Here is a 19,239-nt window from a genome sequence, read left to right as displayed (position 1 = left end):
GAGGTTAATTGGGAACCCTGACAGTTAAGTCCAGTCGCGAACAACTCTGGGGTTGCAGCCCTCATCATGCTTTACAGGCTGAGGGAGCCAGCGTTTGTCTGCTTCTGCAGACAGTTTTTCTGGGTCATGTGGCCAGCATGACTAAGCCGCTTCTGGCAAAACCAGAGCAGCACACAGAAATGGTGTTTACCTTCCGCCGGAGTGGTACCTATTTATCTACTTGCACAGCATGCGTTCAAACTGCTAGGTTGGCAGGAGCAGGGACCGAGCAACTGGATGTGGAGGAGCCACTCCAGATTTTAATGCACAAGGGTTTGGCTTGGCTGCGTGTGTCTTTCTGTGTAGGGCAAAGGACAGGAGGGATGGGAGAAGAGCTATAAGTCTAAGATGCAGTCATTAAACAGCACATTAATTAATGTGTGTTCATGTCAAGGCACCCAGTTCCAGTGCTCTGCACCCTCATTAGAAGTCTTTTGCTAACATTTTTTTTTTAAAAAAGAGAGATTTAAATTGGAGGTTACTCATCGCCCTTATATTAGGGTATTGAGAATTTGACAAGTGATGATTCACTTTGCTAGCTTCTTGTCCTTTTTCAGAGCTCATTCCCACTTCCCCACCCCCTCTCAGCAGCAGTGACTTAGGAAGGCTACCCTGCCAGTCCCGTAAATTATCTGACCCATGGGGAAATCTCAGCTGACGGCTTCTGTTTCTCCTGCTTCTGCTTAGGGAATGGCCATAACTCAGTATAGTAGAGCATATGCTTTGCATTCAAAAGATCCCCGGTTCAATCTCCAGACATCTCCAGGCAGAAAATACTGCCTGAAACCCTGGAGAGCTACTGCCAGTCTGTGTTGACAATACAGAGCTAGATAGACCAGTGATCTGATTCATGTTTATAGGTTCCTCCGGTGGACAGAAAATCAGGGTTCCCCTCACTCCCTTTGCAAAAATGGTCTGCAGTCTCCCCCCCTCCCAAAAGTGAGTTTGTGGAGGTTCCAGCATTTAATCATCTCATTAAGAAAAATAATCAAAATCTGATGGCTGGCCTGTTCTGAGCCAGAGGGCTTAGACCCGGGTGATAACTGTTCTATAGTTTATCCATTTCCCGCTTGAGCACGTGTCTGTTCAAAGTACTTCCTTGCGCTCTGTACAGGCACACTTGCAATGATGAGGGGCTGTGGTGGGTGTTTCCATGGCTGCTCCTGTCCACCAGCGCCTCAAAGGACACCGCGTTTGTCGGTTTTTAAAAGAAGTCTCAGTACCACAAATGCACACTGCAAATATGGTCTGAATACTTATGGAATTCAATTCCACAAGATGTGATAATGGCTGACACTGAGCCCTAGCTTTTTCACCCATGGCCCTGAGAAGATGTTTATGTCATCTTCCTCCATTTATTCCACAAGTCAGCTAGCAAATCCGGCAAGGGGAACAAGCCTGTCTTTGGAGGATAGGCCGTTCTGACATCAACATTCCCCGGGGTTATCACTTCCACACAGAACTACAATCTGGGTATCAGAGATCTGAGCGCTTTAGCAGGCCTCTCTGAGCCCCAGAGGGCTCCTGCAACCCCGAGCTGTTTGCTATCTACCTCTCCAGTTGCCAGGGGACTTCTTCTCTTTAAACATAATCTCTCAAAAAGACTTTTTATCTAATACATTTTTTATCAGCTTCCAGACTAGGCTGCAGAATTCTGTTTGCAATGGAGTTTGTTTCTGATGCACTTAGGAGGGATTTTAATACACATCCCACTACTGCATGCATTTACAAAAAATGCAAACACACCAAGCGGAGAGGATCTTGCTCAGGAAGAAATTGAGTAGATAAAAACTGGAGCCCTTCTTGCATTATCTGCCCCAAGCCCTTAGGCTGCAAACTTCAGCAAATCAATAACAAAATGGAAAGGAGCTACGTACGGTTATACCTGCACATATCCAATTGATATTAGTGGGGCTTATCTGAACACAAGATTAGAGGGAGAGAGAGGGAAATGAGGACTTAACTGGAAATGCCGGTGTTGGTGTTTCAAAATATGAGGAACTTTGTGTCAGTGAAGCCTTGGATTCTCACCTGGGAGTGATGCTGCACTGAGGTGATCTCGCAGAATGTCCACAAACATTCCATATGGTCAGGGAGCGAAGCTGTTAGAATGTTTGCTGACAGACGGAAAAGCTGAAGAAGTGGGTTGAATTTTCCATGTGGATCTGCGCTAACAAGCCAGCTCTTTGGCAACAGGGTGCTAATATTGTTGACTACAGTTACTGCTTGCCTGCAGAACCTGCAGTAAAGGATAATAACCACCATGGTAGCACTTGCACAGAATTCAGGTCTTGTTTGGTGTTGTTGAGGCTTGATTCATGTGTAAGTCTCCCTGCAATTCTCGAATGAAGGGCAGCATATAAATTTAATACACAAATTAAATAAATATAATGTGCGAGCGGTCATATGGGTGGCCAAAAGCAATTCAGTGTCAGTAGCATTAGTTGCACTAGCAGTGTGCAATTAGTGTGGCCATGCAGTTGGACTGGATGGGTCTGAGCAAGACTCAAGAGCTGTGGCAAAGTCGGTGTGAAAGGCAAAGTATGAACTCTTGTGCAGTGTGAGGTATTTTCCAATTTTGGGGGCCATATGTTTCTCCCTTAAATACCAGAGAGTGTGCCTAAGGCCCTTAGAGAGCTGAGAGAGCCAGAGTGGCGTAGCGGTTAGAGTGACAGACAAATGCCTCGGAGACCCGAGTTCAAATCCCTACTTCACCATGAAGCTCACTGGGTGATCTGGGCCAGTTCCTGTCTCTTAGTGTAACTTACTTTGTAGGGTTGTTGTGAGGATAAAATGGGGAGAGGGAGGGCTATGTATGTCCCCTTGAGCTCCTTGGAGGAAACGTGGGATATAAATGTAATAACAAAACAAATAAGCAATGGCTGACTCTTGTGTGCACCTTTCCTCCGTCTCCTTCCAGGACTTGAGTGTCAGAGGCCAAAGAGGCAGAATTCAAGCGACGACATCGAGGTCCTTTCGACGGGGACACCACTCCAGCAAGAAAGCCCAGAGCTCTACAGGAAAGGAACGACGCCTTCGGACCTCACCCCCGACGACAGCCCCCTGCAGAGCTTTCCCGCCAGCCCCTCCTCCACCCCACCTCTGGGTCCCTCCTGTAGAAACAAGAGCACCCACTTCTCCAGGCAGGTGTGCATGGACGAAGAGAGGGGCGGGGAGATCCAAATGTTGCTGGAGGGACGTGGCAGGGACTATATGAGGCCCAACAGCTGGGGCGAAGACAAGGAGGGCAGGGCACATGGTGTGAGGGGCGGGGCCTTGCGCAGTGGCCAGCCAGGCTCCTCCGAAGACTACCGGGGCCGAAGCGGCGGGCACAAGCACGCGGCCTCCAACCACAAACAGCGGGAGAGGTGGACAGACCCCCCGGCCACGGTTTCATGGACTCACCACCGACCCCACCACCACGTCTCAGGGAGCAACAAGCTCCTGGAGCTGGACGAGGAGAAGCTGAGCAACTACGAGATGGAGATGAAGCCTCTCATGAGGATGGATTCTTATATGCAAGAAATACACTCCCAAAAAAGACATTATAGCAAAATGGGCCCCAGCAGGAGCCTCGCGGAGGACCACCACGGGGAAGACCGGGGCTTTGGAGTCCAAAGACTGAGGTCTAAGTCCCAAAACAAGGAGAACTTCAGGCCAGGGTCTTCTGCCGAGCCAACAGTGCAGAAACTAGAAAGTCTGAGGTTTGGGGACAAAGGGGAACCCCGGCTATTGAGGTGGGACTTAACCTGCTCCCCGCCACAGAAATCCTTACCTGTTGCACTAGAATCGGAGGAGGAGAATGGGGATGAGCTCAAATCCGGTGCGGTAAGTGGAATGTTTAAATAGATATGTATATAATGTAAGTGTGATCTCTTCAGTGGGGGAAATGGGCAACATGGTGGTGGTTGAGTGTATTTACCGGTACACCCCGCTTTCCCCCCAAACTGGGATTCAAGGTAGCTCACATTTTAACAACATTATTGCAGAATGCAAAGTAATAAAAACAAACTAGTTGAAAAAAATAGGGACACAGGTGGCGCTGTGGTCTAAACCACTGAGCCTCTTGGGCTTGCCAATCAGAAGGTCGGCAGTTTGAATCCCCACGACGGGGTGAGCTACTGTTGCTCAGTCCCAGCTCCTGCCAACCTAGCAGTTCGAAAGCACATCAAAGTGCAAGTAGATAAACAGGTATTGCTCCGGCAGGAAGGTAAACGGCGTTTCTGTGTGCTGCTCTGTTTTCGCCAGAAGTGGTTTAGTTATGCTGGCCACATGACCCAGAAAAACTGTCTGCGGACAAATGCCGGCTTCCTCGGCCAGTAAAGCGAGATGAGCGCCGCAACCCCAGAGTCATTTGTGACTGGACTTAACTGTCAGGGGTCCTTTACCTTTACTTTTAGTTGAAAACGGAATGGAACACATTTAGAACTAGCATTAAAATACCAGATGTCCTGAAAACAGCCCAGAAGTCAACATCTAGTCCACAGCTAGTTCCCAAAGGCCTGTCTAAATAGGAAGGTCTTTCCTTGTGGAAAGATAGCAAGGAGGGAGCCAATCTAACCGCTCTTGAGAAGGGATTCCACAATACGGAAGCAGCCACAGAAAGGCTCTCTCTCATGTCACCACCAACCATGTCTCTGATGTGGATGAGACTGAGAGAAGGTGCTCATATCTGCAGAACCTGCTTTCAACTCCCCTTGCCTTTTCAACTTCAGGCGTCTGGCTCAAGCTTCTTAATCCCTGATAACACCAAAGTTGCAGGTTCGATTCCCATATGGGAAAATTGCATATTCCTTTGTTGCAGGGGGTTGGACTAGCTGATCCTCAGGGTCCCTTTCAGCTCTACACTTCTATGGTTCTGTGATCTCAGCACCTGGGCAGGTTCTGAAAGGGAGATACAGTCTTTCAGGTAGCTTCGTCCCATGCGATATAGGGCTTAATTGGTCCTAACCAGCACTTTGAATAGTGCCTGGAAACGAACTGTAGCCAGTGAAGTTGTTATAACAGGGGGTAAAGCGATAGATTATGCATATTACAAGGGAACAACATGGTGGGTGATGTCTCTAGTTGTTTAGTGTAACAAGCAGAGACTCACAAAATGTTGAGATTTGTCTCTCACACGTGTGCAGAGTACTCAGCCATTTATGCACCCAGAGTGTGTGTGTAGGCGCGCACACACACACACACACATATGCTCTGCACTTAAAAATATATATATTTTAAACTGGAGACCAGGACTGCATTTTTGAGGCTAGTACAACAAATGGATGCTTCTGTCTTGTGCCAGGATAATTGTGACATGCTGAATCAAAATTTCCCACTCAACCTTCCACCCACTGAGGCTGCTTCCAGATGGGTGGCTCTTAGGGCTACTTATTCTGTTAATAAGCTACGAGCAAATTGCAGCTGACTTCCCACACTATGGGGAGTATTGCACTTCCTCTGTGTGAACATCTTGTTGCGTTCTGTCCGCTGTAGTGAGGTGTGATACGGCTGATATGGGTGGTGCTGGTTGCAGCTCAGCACACACTCCCTCTATCCTTTGGGGTGGGTGCTGCTTTATTATCCTGCTTTTAGTTTAATCAATCTTTTGAAAGGTAAAAACACTGCTCTGCCTTTAAGGGAAAAAAGGATAGAGAGGTCTAGCACTATAGTACCGCAATGCTACGAAGCTGTAGCATTATGGTGCAATACATACACACACACACACACACACACACACACACACACACACACCCTCTAAAGTTGCTAAAGTGATAAATAAGTTTTAGCAGTAATTAAAAGATAAGTAAAACCAAAAATAGGCCATCACCACAAATATTATAACAAATGTGTACTGGGCTGATGCAGTCACTTTGCTTACACACCACTGCCTATGTCAGAACCCCACCAAAAAAAGGGGGACAGTAGCCCTAAGGGTATCTGCACCTATGGAGGCTTACAATAGTCTTTCATTTTTTTCTGAAAAGAAATCAAACTTTCTGCAGTCTACAGCCACATTTAAAGCACATTTAAAACACCCCCCAAAATCCTTGGTGCTGTGGTTTGCTATGGCTGCTGGGAGTGATAGTTCTATGAAGAGTCAACTACAGTATCCAGGGGAGCAGTGGGGAATGTGTTTTTAATGCATGATGTGTGTGCAGTCTGAGAAACTATGGTGGGATGCCAGCAAAAATACAGAATGTCAATTATTGGACGATGGTGTTATGTGGATTGCTTTGTAAAACGAAGCTTGTCAACGAAGCTCAGCAACCCCACACTGAATATCTGGTGTGGAAGACGCCGCAGGCAGCTTACAGCATAGATGTGCTGTTGTTCTGCAGTATCCAACACTACTCTAAAGTAGGCTGTCTTTCAAAACAAACAGAACTCTTGATTAGATTACAGTGGTACCTCAGGTTACATACGCTTCAGGTTACATATTCTTCAGGTTACAGACTCCGCTAACCCAGAAATAGTACCTCGGGTTAAGAACTTTGCTTCAGGATGAGAACAGAAATCGTGCTCCGGTGGCAGTGGCAGACCCCATTAGCTAAAGTGGTGCTTCAGGTTAAGAACAGTTTCAGGTTAAGAATTGACCTCCAGAATGAATTAAGTTCTTAACCCGAGGTACCACTGTAATCTCTTTCTGTGTGTGCATGTGTTTTAAAAAGGAGGGTGCTGTTACCACAAAGGAACACAGGTCTATTTTTGACCCATCCAGAATAACTCCAAGCAGATCTGAGGTCAGGTATGTGGGGCAGTGTGTTCTAAAAATAACCCACTGCCAGACAGCCCCATCATAAGCTGAATTCTGTCTCGTCACCAGTTTCCTTTGTGTACTGGGTTACCCCTCCCTGACATACATCCTGGAGTGGCAAATAGGCCTGATCTGTAGTCTCATTTGCACTTCAATTCTGCAAGTGGTGCAAGAAGTTCTAGGAGTGGCATGGCAGGGTTGAGTTTCCTTGGAATGAGAGAACACTGGTGACTTCAGGCATACTCACAATGTTTGCTGTATTTGCAAATATGTGTGTACAAGCAAATCCTAAATGCAGTTGAAAAGGCCGGTTCTACTAAGCACAATTTGGGCAGCCCTCCAGCTGAAATCCCAGTTTCATCTAACTCCAGCTGGAAAAACTCAGCTCTCTTTTGCATCCAAAACTGGCCAAATTCCCCCATCACACCCACCCACCCCTTTGTCTGTTAGCTGGAGGAATAGCACCTTCCCCACATCTTGGGTGGGGTGCAGGCAACGGGGCTTGTGTTATTTCCGGGTCATCGCGCATGATGGCGGAACATGCTTAAGCCCACCCTACCCCATTATCCCCCATTACGTGCCCCACCCATGTTACGCCCCATTCTGCCTCCTTATCCTGCCACTTCTGGGTCACTGCAATGAACGTGGTTGCGGTTGTGGTCTCGCATCAGTTGGATGCACGTAAATTGGTTGTTGCCTGTTTACCATTCAGAAATACATAGAGGTTCCCCTCAATGTTCAGGAGACAATCTCCTAACCTTTAGCTCCCATGGATGTGGCCTTAACTGAGCCTTCTGGCCTATTAAAAAGCACTTTGCCTAACAATGGAATGGTCAGCCAGCGTCCTTAAGAATGGATGGTGCTTCTTGTAGCTACTTCATAAGGACATCAGGAGAGCCTGCTGGATCAGGCCAAGGCATCCTGTTTTTCTGTCCAGCGTCTTGTTTTCACAATGGGTTTTCCACTGGCGTTTGGTTGGCCACTGCTCCCTCCCGTGGTTTCCAGCAACTGGTGTTTAGAACCATTGCTGCCTCCAGCTGTGGAGGCAGAGCATAATCACCATGACTAGCAGCCGCTGCTACCCTTCTCCTCCATGAATTTGTCCAATCCTCTTTTAAATCCATCTCAGTTGGTGGCTACTGCTGCCTCCTACAAGAGCCCCGGGGGTGCAAAACCTCTCAGAGAAAGACAGGGAGAGCTGGCGATTGCCAAGGGTGCAAGGGATGTGAGGGTGGCAATACATCTCCTTGCCAGGAGTGCAAGTGAGCCTAAATATGCCTCTGGGAGTGAGTTCTGTAGTTTATGTGCTGTGAGGCAGCGGTGTATGAAGTGAAGAAACTTTGTGTGTGGCCAGTGATTGTGGCTTGAGAGGCAGATGCTGGCACAGAGAGCCACCTGAGCCGTGTAATGTCTGTATTTTATATGTTTCTAGAATAGCTTGGAAAGCAGCCAGAGGGAGGCAAGGGTTTTGCTACTCAGGGAATGACCTTGTTCAGGACCATGATGGGACCTGAGCTCTTCTTCCTTTTCGGTCCAAAGTTCTTCCTATCACTTATAACAGGTGAGGGATGACAGTCTGCTTCTGGAATAAGGAGTGGGGAGGGGGAAGATAAATTGATGCTCCCAGACTCTTGTCAGTGAACAAACTGAAGACCAGACACAACACTGATTTCCATCTAATCATTGCCAGGCAGCCTCCTCTTTTATAAAACTACATATATAAAACTGCCTGCAGTAGCTGGAATAATGTTACTCCTTAGCAGTGTCCTTGTCAAAACTCTTTTGATCTGAGAAGGCTTTTGATATAGTTGAAGTGTTTGCCCTCATTTACCTTGTGCCTGTCACCACCAACAATTAGCTTTACATTTCCCTAAGTAAATTTTTAATAAACTCAAAACTCTTGAGCATTTCTGAAGGCAACTGAACAGGGTTATTCCGTGCAAATGAAGCTGGCCTTGGAAATTCTGGGAATAATATGAACATTCCTTTCCTCCGATCCCAAGTCTGAGCGGGAGATAATTTGGCTCACTCAAGGAGTGGGAAGCAGTTTCCATTCCCTCCCAGTTTCTAGGGTTTTGTTTTTGCTTGCTTTTACATTTAGATACTATAAATCTGTATCTTGCTGAGGCCGTTCACAGATTGGCCTTCTAAGTACAATACTGCTTCAAAAATTCACTACGAATAAAAACACTAAAAGCCCAGTTGCAAACTCAAGAACATTGATAGTCCTGTTAAGCACATTGGTTGACCACTGCATACCATACCAGACAGAGGGCCTAACCTATCTGCACTACAAAAATACCAGTTTTACACCATGAATGCCTTCCCTCATAGAAGCCAGAGTACTGTAGGTTCATTGAACTTTAGTTCCCAGGATCCTCTGGGTTGAAAGAATGTTAAACTGGCTTAGTCTGTAGTGCAGATTCACTAAAAACAAGTGGTGGGCCTTGTCATGAGGCTCCTTTTCTGGGATAACTCACCTTTGGTGCTAGTACTGGCTGTGTAAATCTATAATTTTTAGTAATAAGAATTATGCTATGTTCTATAGCATGGTGCTGTTTTGAGAAATGTGTCAGGCTTACACCAAGGAACATCAGCTCTGTATGATTGCCTTTTCAAAACATAAGCTAGATATGTTTGAAAGGAAGAGGAGGGAGGGAGGGAGGGAGGGAGGGAGGGAGGGGAAGTGTCAACACAGCATCTCCCGATGGGATTTTTTCCCCCTGCACAGCTTTCAGTTTATTTTGTCCTGGTTTGACTTTCTCAGCCCTCCCCCCATTATTCTTAAGTATGGACACTGTTGTTGGGAGGTGGGGTGTTTTAGAAAGGGGAAGGTACCCAAAATATCAAATATGACAACTTGACCTTTGACATTATTGCCTTTCCATTCTGCTGACAAGTTGTGAGTTTTAAAAAGTTGTCCGCAGAGTGAAATATCAAAAATGGCATTTGAAAATGCTCAAAAGCCAAACAAGTCAACTCTGGGTTCTGAACGTGTTTTTGCTGCCATTCAGGTGAGCTGTACGAAATGTCACTTGAGTTATTGTGGGTGGAAGGGGCCTCTTGCCAGCCTGGGGGCAGGAGGGGGCTTTCCCTGGGACGGGGCACTTCCCTCCCCCTGCAGCACAGGGAGGGCAGGCGCAGGGGTTGGGGCTGCGGTGCCAAGAGCCGCCCAATGAGAAACCCAGACATAAAAGTTCAACTGCTGGGCTTACTGGCAGAGCTCAAGAAAAAAGCCTCAGGGGCGGAGGGAGCGAAGGCGGAGGCAATCGCAAAGCTTTTTATCAGATTAGTTATGAATATTAGGCAGCCTTCCAGACCCCGGCCAAAGCCGCCGCCTGGTGCCTTTCCAAGGGCTGAGCCATTTCCTTTTGGAGCAGTGGCTGCATTTCTCCTGGGGGAGCTAGGAGAGGCAGAGGAGCAGCTAGCGGGAAAGAGAACGACAGGCTGCCATCGGCTGAAACAAGGGGCTCATCCGCTTGTGCCTCCTCACTAGGCACTACTGCCTATTCAGAGTAACACCACTGTGTTGGTGCTAGGGTTTGCTGTGTAAATCTTTATTTCATATACAGAGGGCCACATCCGCTTTTGAGGACCAGGGCCAGAGGGGCGAGAAAGTGGAGCAACTTGTACAACTCCTACTTTATATTTTTATTCATTTATTAAATTTGTTGATTGCTTTGTCTTGTCAAAGGCAACCCAAATGAACTTACAACCTGTAAAGCAAGCTGCATTCCAGGCATGCAAAACAAACAAACAAACAAGCAAACAAACAAATAAACACATTAGAGGTTTCCAAACATGCATGCAGGCAAGCAAGAGGCATTATCCCCATTCAAGGCTATATTCCAGCCTGGTAAAAGCACTGAAGGAGGGTGCAGAACAGCACTGGAGAGAGGTGTGATGGGAGAAGGGTGTCACCTGGGAAGAGTCCTGAGGGCCAGATAGAGAGTCCTGAGGGCCAGCATTTGACCACTAGGCTTGAAACTCCCCACCCATCACACCCTCTTCTAACAACCCAGTCATATTGCTGAAGGCTCCAATCTTTCCCTACAAGCCTTCCTTTGGTAATAGCCTTCCTACCCTGCCCTGTTTCAGAAAGCAAGACAGTGTTTGCCTCATAATCTGATGGCAGCCATTCAAAATAAGCTTCCCTGAAGCAGAAGTGTGTGGATGCAAGTGCTTTTACATACAATGCAGATTATAGAGACAAGACACCTCCAACCTTCCGTTCCCACCCTCAGGTGGAGATTTTAACTTCTAGAAATCCTGGAGAGGAAGTTCAACCATGAAGCATGACTGGCCCTAGCAAAATTTCATAGGCAGCATTTTAACAAGTCATTGCCCAAAGGCAAAAATCAGCACCATGGAGAGAGACCAGGAAATAAGGTCTGTCCCAGCTAAATAGAGAGAGTTGGAGTGCATGATTTGTTTGCTGCGAAGCTGTGATGGTTTGATCCACATCTCATTCAAGGCTCCCCCTTTTAGAATTCCCTCACTTTTGGTAACTGTCCTGGATTTCAAGACACTAGGATTAGATTAAATTCAAGTGCTTCTGATTTACTGGCTTGCACTAGAGTGGCCTTGAAAGGGATTTGTTTATAAACCTTCCAAGAGCAAGTACCTGTCTGCTAGGTATATTGGAGGCAGGTGGGAGGGGTGTGAAGAGGAAGAGGTGGGCCATGTGGAACCTCTCCCTTTGATTGGCTAGCTTTCTTTCACCCTGTTGCTATGCAACAGCAAAGGCCTTTTCTATCCATTGAAGAGAGAGCCCTTTCCTTTGCCTGTGACAGGACTGGTTGTCTTTCTCGTCCTTGCCAAGAAATGCAATGAATCCTCCTCTTGGTGCAGGAGGATCAGATTATCTCCCCGCTCTGTCACCAAAGAGTTTTTAAAATACCTTTCCATATCAAGGCAAAGACTTTTTAATGTCTTATGTATCCTTAGATGCACAAGCACCCAACTGCACCCAGAATAGGTGTCCTTTGTGTTTGCTATTGAAAACAAACGAGACATTATAAATAATCCTGCAATTTTAGAAGTTGTCAGATCTTGGTCCATGGACTGCTTCCATCTGGTCCACAATTGAAGCCAATTAAACCCAGCAATTAAAGTTTGGCTTGGTGAGTCCATTTCTAGGCTTGGGATAGGGCACATGTGGCCTCCAGGTATTGCTGGACTCCATCTCCCATCATTCCTGGCCATTAGCCATGTTGGCTGCTGAGAGTGGAGTCCAACTCCTTGTGGAAGGCCTCAGGTTTTCCATTACTCCAGAGGCCCCAAAGACCCTTGCTCATGAGGATGTTCCACAGGGAAATGGTGACATTTAAGTGCCCCGGATGTCACACACACAAGGTCCCTACCTATGCAGCGCTTTGTGGCACATGGGCTAATGAGCATTTACAAATGGCTCCCTCCACATGGAGGGGTACCAAGGACGGGAATTGGAAGACAATGAAACCTGCATTTTAGCCTATACTACACCACAGGGTTGGTGTGGGGCAAAAATGCTACTTTTGAGAATGAGGAGGAAGAAAACCTCCATCTGGAAAATGTGTGTCTCCTCCTCCCCTGGAAGCAAGAGGGGGAACTCTGGTAGGCGACAGTCTGAGAGGTTTATGAGAAGGCGGCAGTACAGGCTGAACTCTGCACAGACTGGCTCCAGTCTCACAACAGTCTGAAATCCAAGGGTTTGATGGAATATTAAGATCGTGCCAAGTTCAGTCTGTGTTGTTGACAGCCATGTGACGGGTTCAGCTTCTGGCAGCCCAGCTGAAGGTCAGGAGGAGCAGGTGAAAAGGAAAGGCTGCCACAGTGTGTGGACAGGTTAACCTTTGTAGTCACCCACTGTCGCGAAGCAAAGTTTGCGTTGCCAGTTCCTGCACATCAGACCAGTCGGCTTCCCTTGCCCCTGTCCCCAAACTGATCATGCAAGTGTTGCTTTTCGATGCCATTAAATAATTCCTTTCTTCTTTTTCTTTTCCCACAGGGCTCAGCTCCAATCCTGGTAGTCATGGTGATCTTGTTAAACATTGGAGTCGCCATTTTGTTTATTAACTTTTTCATCTAACTCGAGACTGTCTTGTTTGCAAAAATTAACAGATTAATAATAATAAAAAGGTGTACGAATGGGGGATGATGAAGCGAATGACAAAAACAAAAAACCATGGGAAAGATGGCATCTTTTTGAACTGTCCTGCGACAACTTCCAAGTCTTTTCACAGATGAACAACAAGATTGAGTATCACTCACAGTTTGCCTTTTTTTCCTGGGTAATGTTTTTTGGATTTTAGCCAAAATTCTTTGCTTGTATAACACGTATGCTGTGTGGCATGGCAGAATGGTACCAGCACTCCACTCCTCCCCAGCGCTAGGCAGGATGGGGGCTCCTCAGTGTAATTACTCAGCAAATCTTCATGGATGGTGGGAAAGGCGTTCATGTCAGCTGCATGACTCTGGGAGGGAGGGTCCTCTCGCTGCTGGATCATAGGGGAAATCCAGAGCTGTGTCCTGGGATAGCCGCGTTGTGTGAAATGGCTGGCCCAGGTCAGCATGGTTATCAAATTATGTGCTCGTCACTCAATAAAAGTCTAAACTCCGGGATCTGCATGTATTGGGAAGTTGAGAGGAAACACCTAAGTAGTTTTTGCCACTTAGCAAAAAGTTATTAACCAATATTTTTCCCACTCTGTTCAGAAAAGGGAAATCTGAACTGAATGATGCCTGCTTAAGACAGGAACAAATTCCATCCTAATAAAAGTATTTAATATGTTAAAAAGGCAATAGGTCTTAAGCTCTAGAGGCCCCTAAATTCCAAAACGCTCCTCTGAGGATCCCACCCAAAATCATTATTAAGAACTTAAGAAGTCACAATACCAAATTTATAAAAGTTGCACATAGACACGTGGAACTGAAAAGATGTCTTGGCTCTGGTAAAATCCTGTACCTATAATTTAAGGAAATTACCAGTCTCACTCAGTGCTTCAGAAACTTCTCAGTCACCAACGTTGTTTCTGGCATGTGTTAAAACTTGACCCAGAAAGATTTTTAAGATGACCAAAGTTCTCCTAGGGTTTGTTTGTTTTTTTGTCCAGCTATCCGCTGGAACCCCAGTCTTCATTGGGTCCAGCCTGCTAGAGACCACTCTCCTGCTGTGCTGGAATGCAGTGGTGTTAAAGGAGAAATTCTCTTGCTTTCCGTCTTCCATCATGAATCACAGCCGCACCTGGCTGTTGGCCTCAACTGTTCCCACAAGGTGCGCTTGTCAGGAGGTTTGCTTGAGGACCCTTCCCTGGCAGGTGTGCAGATGTGGCCGAGGGGGGAGAGCAGCTCCTCCCTGCTGCTGGCGAGGAATGGGGTGTGCTGGGGGGTTCCTGTTCCATCTTGCCATGGGCCATTTCCAGATGTCATGCTTGGCCTCTGAGCATGTAATATTTTTGCACTTTGTCCGCAGGATGTATATTCCGGCTTCCGACATATCCCTGTACAAAAAAACAAAAACAAAAAAAAACATCATTGACAACAGCAGCCTCCGAGTACGTAAATGCTCTTTTTATATTTTGTTTGTTTGTTTTTTCCTCCTCTATGTATCACTTAATTTTGGTATGGTTCAAAACATCTTTGTAAGATGCCTGCCTTGTTCTTCTTTCTTCACTTCCTTGTTTGGTTTGGTTTCTTTTTTCATTTTACTTCCCCCTGGTAACTCACTGAAAATATGCATTGTTCATTAAAGATGCAGTACCCCTGATCAGGCCACCATCACCCCAAAGAGAGCCTGGTGTTAGCTCAGCCCTGCCTCATATGGAAGAAAACAGCCACTGGCTGGTGGGGGAGGGAAGGCAACCTGGAAAACATCCCTTTCTTCCTGCCAATCAACCTGGACCCGCTGATCTGTTTGACCACGTTTCACACGTGATGACTTGACTGCGCCTCTCGTCCACTTTGTAGTGATTGGGACCCATTTCTACACTTGGTGTCCTTTAGCTTGAATGCAGATTTAAGGTCATCCTGCTTATTTCTGTACCTGGTGCAAAACCTGCAAGCTACATGGCCCCATTTCCCTTCCACGTGAGGAGATGTACGGAAACTATAAGTACCTGCACAGAAGCCTGCCTACCTGGGAGAGGGTAGAGTGGACATGACAATGCCCCACATGCCAGTGGGGCACCTTTTCTCTGGGGTTCCACCTTCTGCTTCCAGCTGCAGGGCAGAAGACAACCTAGGACCACTCCTTGGGCCCCACTGTGGCTCAAAGGGCAGGGTTGGCAACTTAGGGGGTGAAGGGGCAGGTGATTGAGGGACACATTTGGCTGGGGACAGTGCTCCAGTCATCTGGATCCCTGAGCTTCCCATTTCTTCCATTTTAGCAGTCCCTCTGCAACCTTTTGAGCAGGCCTCTTTCCTACACGGCGTTGGATTGCTACATTTTTAACTGGAAACAAAGCTGAAAGATTAGAGCTTCCCCCACCCTCCCAACACAATTCACCTCCTCCATATCCAACAGCCATTACTGGCCAACTTTTGAAGTTGGGTGATACAAGTGGAGGGGACAGCAGCTCCTCTGTTGCTTCTTCAGACGGTTTCACTTACTCTGCTCCACAAAAATAAAAAATAAAAGTTTATGTGCCTATGGTTTCACTCCCACCCTTTTAATTTGAACCACATAAGGGTTGAAAGCCATTTGTGCTTTGGCATTCAACAAAGAAAAGGAACTAAGCTCTAGGGAACTTTTTCTGTGTTTTAAGAGGCCCAGGCTGGCCCTTTTGGCTCCCTTTCTCCAGGAGAGCTAAAGCACAAGCCCAGGTTCCGCAAAGGCTTATCCAAACTTCCTATTGTCCCACTGCTTTCTCCCAGGGAAAACCGCTCTTTAGCACTCAGTCAGAGCACACGGTAATTCAAGTTTTCTCCAGATTGACGTTTGCTCCAATTTAGCACTAAGGAGTGTGTTTAAAACCACTTGGACCAGAACTTTCTAGACGCAGGACAAGTGGAAGTGTGGACGAGCCCTAAGCCACACCATGGCTTGATGCTGGGCAGCAAAATTATGGCCCTCTCCTTTTCAGGAGCCGACATGTTTGCACCCGGACATGCTTTGGCTTAGCATTAAAAGTGAAGTTATTAATGTCAGGCAGTTTTGCAGACTAAAGCCCACTTTGTCACAAGCATGAAGTTGGCAGGTGCATAGAAAGTCACAAACACACACGTGTATATATACTGGCAAACATATGGACCACACTCCCACCCCCCTTTGATAAGCCAACACTTCATAGAGCGGATAAAGGAGATTCAAATTCTCATGCTACCATGAAATGGTTGCTTTAAGGTGCCACAGGACTGTTTGGTGTTCCAGGGCAGCCCTTGGCAAACTGGTGCCCTTCAGATGTTGTTGGGCAGCAACTCCCATCAGCCACAGCCAGAATGGCCAATGGAGAGGGATGATGGGCATTGTAGTCCAACAGCATCGGGTTGTTGAAGGCTGTTCTAGGGTTTGGGTCAATGCCTCATTGGTGCCTCATTATTCTTCCAACCTGAGGAATATGTGAGTTGGCCCAGTTCTAGCTTGCGGAAACAAAATAGGACATTGTATCTAGTGGTTAATTACACCTAGGAAGCCACACACCATGTCTTTAAACTCCTGAACTGTTTCACACATGCGGTGTTAACTCCTGGTGACAGGAGTCACCTCTGCAGTCACCTCTGCTTTCCAAGAGCGCCTGTTCACACATGCACTTTCTGACCATCAAGCAAGGTTTGTGGAAGGATGGAGCAGCTGTTCAAACTGCCGTTATTCCACAAGGAGGGGGGACCACCCAAAATGTCTTCAAGAGGAGATGACAGGGGTGCGATTATCCAGATATTTCCCTTTGCATGTCAACGGGGGACTAATACAGCTTAAGAGGCAGAGGGGCTGGAAGATTTCAAAAGACTCCTTCGAAGGTGGTTCCTGAGCAACATGATCAAAAATAACAAGTGTTTGATTCTTCACAGTGGGTTGAGCCATTTATCATCGCCTCTGCCCTGCTCTGTCTCAGGCAGCCAAAAATAGTCCTACAACATTCATCCAGAGATGCAAGCACGTAATTGGCTTCTCATGCCCAAACTGTGCATTCTTTGTTCTCCCATCTTGAATAACACAATCCCCACCACCACCACCACCATAGATGCCCTGAATCTGCACAATTCCTTCCCGTTTTCCGTTTCAGATTCACACGTAGACGTATGTGGGGTACAGCTGTAGTGTGCACAGTAATCCAGTTGGTTTACAAAAGGCCAATCCTGCAGCTTTTGAGAGCTAACCCCAATGAAACACCTTTTTCTACTAGCATTTCATATAGAATCATAGAACTGTCGAGTTGGAAGGGACCCAAGGGGACATCTAGTCCAACCCCCTGCAATGCAGGAATCTCAACTAAAACATCCAGGAAAGATGATCAACCTCTGCTTATAAACTTCCAAGGAGAGTTCATACCTCCTGGGTCCATTCCACTGTCAGGCAGCTCTTGCCATCAGAAAGCTCTCCCTGATGTTTAGACAGAATCTCCTTTCTTGTTATTTGAATCCATTGGTTTGGGTTCTGCACTCCGTGGCAGGAGAAAACAAGCTTGCTCCATCTCATCTCCCATGTGACTGTTAGATCCCAAAACTAAGAATTTGTCAAGAATGTATAACTTGCTGTTGAAATGGAATACTCAGGGTGAAACGGTGAAATCAGCTATGATTAAATGAGCACAAGATGTTGGACATAATATTATGATGGCTGACTGGGAACGGTATGGACCACAGGTACAAAGTTCATGGCATGTAATGCCCTAAGAGAGAATATAATGAAAATGATTTACAGGTGGTACATGACCCCAGTCAAGATCGCAAAAATATATCACTTGCCTGATAATAAATGCTGGAAATGGTGGACATGCCCAAGGATTAAGGCTTTCTGGGAGATGATCTATAATGAAATGAAAAAGGTATTTAAATATACCTTCCTGAAGAAACCAGAGGCCTTTCTCCTGGGCATGGTCGGCCAATCGGTGTCAAAGAAGGATAGAACTTTTTTAATGTATGCTACAGACCTTGATCATTTTGGTTGCCCTCCTCTGCACACATTCCAGCTTGTCAACATCCTTCTTAAATTGTGGTGTACATAATGGATTGTACCTAAAAACATACACACACCTATGAGGCTAATGTCACCATACAGTTAAAGCACATGGCTTCCCCCAAAAGAATCCTGGGAACTGTTGTTTGGATGTGACCTACGAGGGTGCAACACCAACCCTGCAAACAGGACCCCAGCTTCAATCCCTGTCTTTATAACATACCATGAGCCATGTCTGAAGGGTACAGGCCAGTGTTGTGAACGGCCAGAGGTGACAAAGAGGGCAGAGCAACAGAAAGGAGGTAGGGCCTAGAGGAAGACTGAAAGGCCAGATAGGGACCCCAGCAGGGCCACCTGCAGCTCCTGGCCCAAGGCTATGCGAGGTGGACTTCAGGGGAAAAGGTGTAGCTCAGTGGCAGAGCATCTGCTTTGCATGCAGGTGGTCCCAGGACCCACCCCAATGGCATCTCCAGGTTGGGCTCCCTGCCTGAAACCCTGAGGGGGTCAGGGCCCCATCAATGCCCCTCCGTGTCGCGCCCCCCCCCCCCCACAAAAAGCAATGAAATCCTTCCTCAGTCTTTTTTGAGCACAGAGCACTTTTTTTGAACTTCTTTTAAGGGACTGCAGAAAAGCAGCATTGTGCAGAGCATTAAACCATTAGCCGCTGGAGATAATGTTCCCCTCCTGCAGGGCAGGTCCCTTGCGACAATAACCATCTCCACGGCTGATGGATATCCTGCCCGTCAACAGGCGCCGGCTGCTGTTGGCGCCAGGCCCAGGGGGGCTTGTCCTTCGCTTCCTCACTTGCTCTCAGTCGCTCTTCCCGTGATCAGGGATCCTGCTCTGCCATATGGCACTGCGGGGAACAAAAGCAACACTTGGTTGTAAAGAAAGCCAAGGATATTGCTAGGTGGAGACAAGGGGGGGGGGCTATTTAAGCAGGAAGGTGCTGATCTGTGCCCCAGTTCTAGTTTCAAATGGTGTTTATTGAGAATAACAACAATAATACTGAAAGACAATAAAAATCAGGCCACTAAAAAAGAACGCGAATTGAATCTACAATTCAATGCCAAGTGAATTCCTGCGATTAAATAGTGAAAACACCCACTGATGCTCCTTCTCTAGGTTTATATATCAATTCCAAAACTGAGCAAATGAGTCCAATTTTGTTGGAAGTGTTCAGAGGAGTTAGTCCTTAGAGGCACATTTGACCCTTGGAAGCAAAAACTACTATTTCCAGGGAATCTATTTTGAAGCAGCTATATGAACACATGAAGCTACCTTAGTCCTGAGCTAGATAACACCCAGACTTAAGTCCATCTCTGACTTACAGCAGAGGGACTTTCCCAAGTCTATTCCAAGATGT

At 46.8% G+C, this 19,239-nt stretch overlaps 1 protein-coding gene across 1 annotated transcript in view; it reads left to right on the top strand.

Annotated features, from left to right (window-relative positions):
• The window catches only part of JPH3 (junctophilin 3), a 91,014-nt gene extending 76,606 nt beyond the window's left edge, over positions 1 to 14,408 (top strand). The window contains exons 4-5 of the mRNA XM_081920177.1: positions 2,960 to 3,867; positions 12,768 to 14,408. Of these exons, the coding sequence (XP_081776303.1) occupies positions 2,960 to 3,867; positions 12,768 to 12,848 (989 nt within the window). The 3' untranslated portion in view covers positions 12,849 to 14,408. The remainder of the gene's footprint in view (positions 1 to 2,959; positions 3,868 to 12,767) is intronic.
• The last annotated feature ends 4,831 nt before the right edge of the window (positions 14,409 to 19,239 follow it).

This window comes from Podarcis melisellensis, assembly GCF_964234715.1.
Source record: "Podarcis melisellensis genome assembly, chromosome: 8".
Taxonomy (NCBI): Eukaryota; Metazoa; Chordata; class Lepidosauria; order Squamata; family Lacertidae; genus Podarcis; species Podarcis melisellensis.
This window is presented reverse-complemented; position numbering and strand designations above follow the sequence as displayed.